The 2500-nt window shown below is 44.5% G+C and overlaps 1 protein-coding gene across 1 annotated transcript in view; it reads left to right on the plus strand.

Moving 5' to 3' along the window:
- Positions 1-694: 694 nt before the first annotated feature.
- The window catches only part of LOC138955678 (uncharacterized), a 3199-nt gene continuing 1393 nt past the window's right edge, over positions 695-2500 (plus strand). The window contains exons 1-2 of the mRNA XM_070327233.1: positions 695-977; positions 2300-2469. Of these exons, the coding sequence (XP_070183334.1) occupies positions 2387-2469 (83 nt within the window). The 5' untranslated portion in view covers positions 695-977; positions 2300-2386. The remainder of the gene's footprint in view (positions 978-2299; positions 2470-2500) is intronic.

The following is a 2500-nucleotide window of genomic DNA, read 5'->3' on the forward strand; positions in this document are numbered from 1 at the left end:
AGAGAAATAATGATGTTTGAACCAGATGCTGTCGATCTGTGTGTTAAAACTATGAGAGAAATAATGATGTTTGAACCAGGTGCCGTCGATCTGTGTGTTAAAACTATGAGAGAAATAATGATGTTTGAACCAGGTGCTGTCGATCTGTGTGTTAAAACTATGAGAGAAATAATGATGTTTGAACCAGATGCCGTCGATCTGTGTGTTAAAACTATGAGAGAAATAATGATGTTTGAACCAGATGCTGTCGATCTGTGTGTTAAAACTATGAGAGAAATAATGATGTTTGAACCAGATGCCGTCGATCTGTGTGTTAAAACTATGAGAGAAATAATGATGTTTGAACCAGGTGCCGTCGATCTGTGTGTTAAAACTATGAGAGAAATAATGATGTTTGAACCAGGTGCTGTCGATCTGTGTGTTAAAACTATGAGAGAAATAATGATGTTTGAACCAGATGCTGTCGATCTGTGTGTTAAAACTATGAGAGAAATAATGATGTTTGAACCAGATGCTGTCGATCTGTGTGTTAAAACTATGAGAGAAATAATGATGATTGAACCAGGTGCTGTCGATCTGTGTGTTAAAACTATGAGAGAAATAATGATGTTTGAACCAGATGCTGTCGATCTGTGTGTTAAAACTATGAGAGAAATAATGATGTTTGAACCAGATGCTGTCGATCTGTGTGTTAAAACTATGAGAGAAATAATGATGTTTGAACCAGGTGCTGTCGATCTGACGGCGTTGTGTTAAAGCCATCGCTACCAGCCACCGCCATAGACTCACAGCTCACCCAGACCGCCGTCAACCGCTCCGACCGCTTTGTGGGACAGATCTGGTCCACGCTTTCCACTATTGACGTCATCACTTCTCCCAACGGCACGTCATCATACACGCAAGGCGTCATTCTGGCGGCTGACGTCCCTAGCAGTGTTAACGTCACTCCTTCTGCCGCTTTCCCTGGGGTGTACGGGGTGAGATGAGGAGAGGGGTTTAGTGTGGATTGGTGGTGGGGGAAGGGGGGTTGGGTTGTTGTGGGGGAAGGGGGGTTGGGTTGTTGTGGGGATTGTGGAAAAGGAAGTCGGGAAGGAGAGGATTGCATGAAGGGAGAACAATGTGTGTGACTGCTCTGATAAGACAGGAACAATGTGTGTGACTGCTCTGATAAGACAGGAACAATGTGTGTGACTGCTCTGATAAGACAGGAACAATGTGTGTGACTGCTCTGATAAGACAGGAACAATGTGTGTGACTACTCCGATAAGACAGGAACAATGTGTGTGACTGCTCTGATAAGACAGGAACAATGTGTGTGACTGCTCTGATAAGACAGGAACAATGTGTGTGACTACTCCGATAAGACAGGAACAATGTGTGTGACTACTCCGATAAGACAGGAACAATGTGTGTGACTGCTCTGATAAGACAGGAACAATGTGTGTGACTACTCTGATAAGACAGGAACAATGTGTGTGACTGCTCTGATAAGACAGGAACAATGTGTGTGACTACTCCGATAAGACAGGAACAATGTGTGTGACTGCTCCGATAAGACAGGAACAATGTGTGTGACTGCTCTGATAAGACAGGAACAATCCATACATTGCCGTTAAGATCAGAACAAGCTTATCTGTGAACAACCCACCAAACATCTCATAATATTCTGACCCATTCGTGTGCAGAGATAGAACTGTGTATGAACTCATTTCGTTAGAGCCACAAGTGGTTTTTTTTAAAGGGTCATTCATAAAACAATATCCCTCTCTGCACAAAACGCAGTCCGGCTGTTCATTTTTGGTGTGTAAAGAGCCTGTCCCTTTAATGGGATAATGTTCACAACTGTCATTGCAATAAGCCGTCTGTGCCTGTCCCTTTAATGATATACAACACCGAGACATACACAGTTTGGCGGTTACATTACCCATCATTTTCTACAGTTGATCTGACGAAGTCGCCCCCAAAATATTTGCTCTCGAACAAATTCTGTGTCCGTACCTTGGAGAAATGACCAAAACATCACCATTATTCGCAGAAGATATTACACTTAAGAAGAGACATTTTCTTTTGTGAAGTCGGTGTCGTTGTCATTAAACCTTCTATCATCTTGTTTACATTCTCACCCAGACTCTCTCTCTCTCTCTCTCTCTCTCTCTCTCTCTCTCTCTCTCTCTCTCTTTCTCTCTCTCTCTCTCTCTCTCTCTCTCTCTCTCTCTCTCTCTCTCTCTCTCTCTCTCTCTCTCTCTCTCTCTCTCTCTCTCTCTCTCTCTCTCTAGTCAAGTTTTGTTCTTGTTTGCAGCAAGCGACAAAGCTGAGGGCAGGCAGCTGGTTGCAGGGAAAGGCCGTCCTTTGGAGAGAGTTTTCCGAGTCCCACCCTCTGTCCATCATGCCCGCCCAGTGCAGTGTTGCCCCGTCGTCTGCTCTCCCCTGTCTCTTCCACGTGTCGCCTCCCTTGTTCCTCAATGGCGGGTAAGGGAGATCAGCAGTGCGCCGAGAAGTG

The sequence above is a fragment of the Littorina saxatilis genome, unplaced genomic scaffold (assembly GCF_037325665.1).
Source record: "Littorina saxatilis isolate snail1 unplaced genomic scaffold, US_GU_Lsax_2.0 scaffold_939, whole genome shotgun sequence".
NCBI lineage: Eukaryota > Metazoa > Mollusca > Gastropoda > Littorinimorpha > Littorinidae > Littorina > Littorina saxatilis.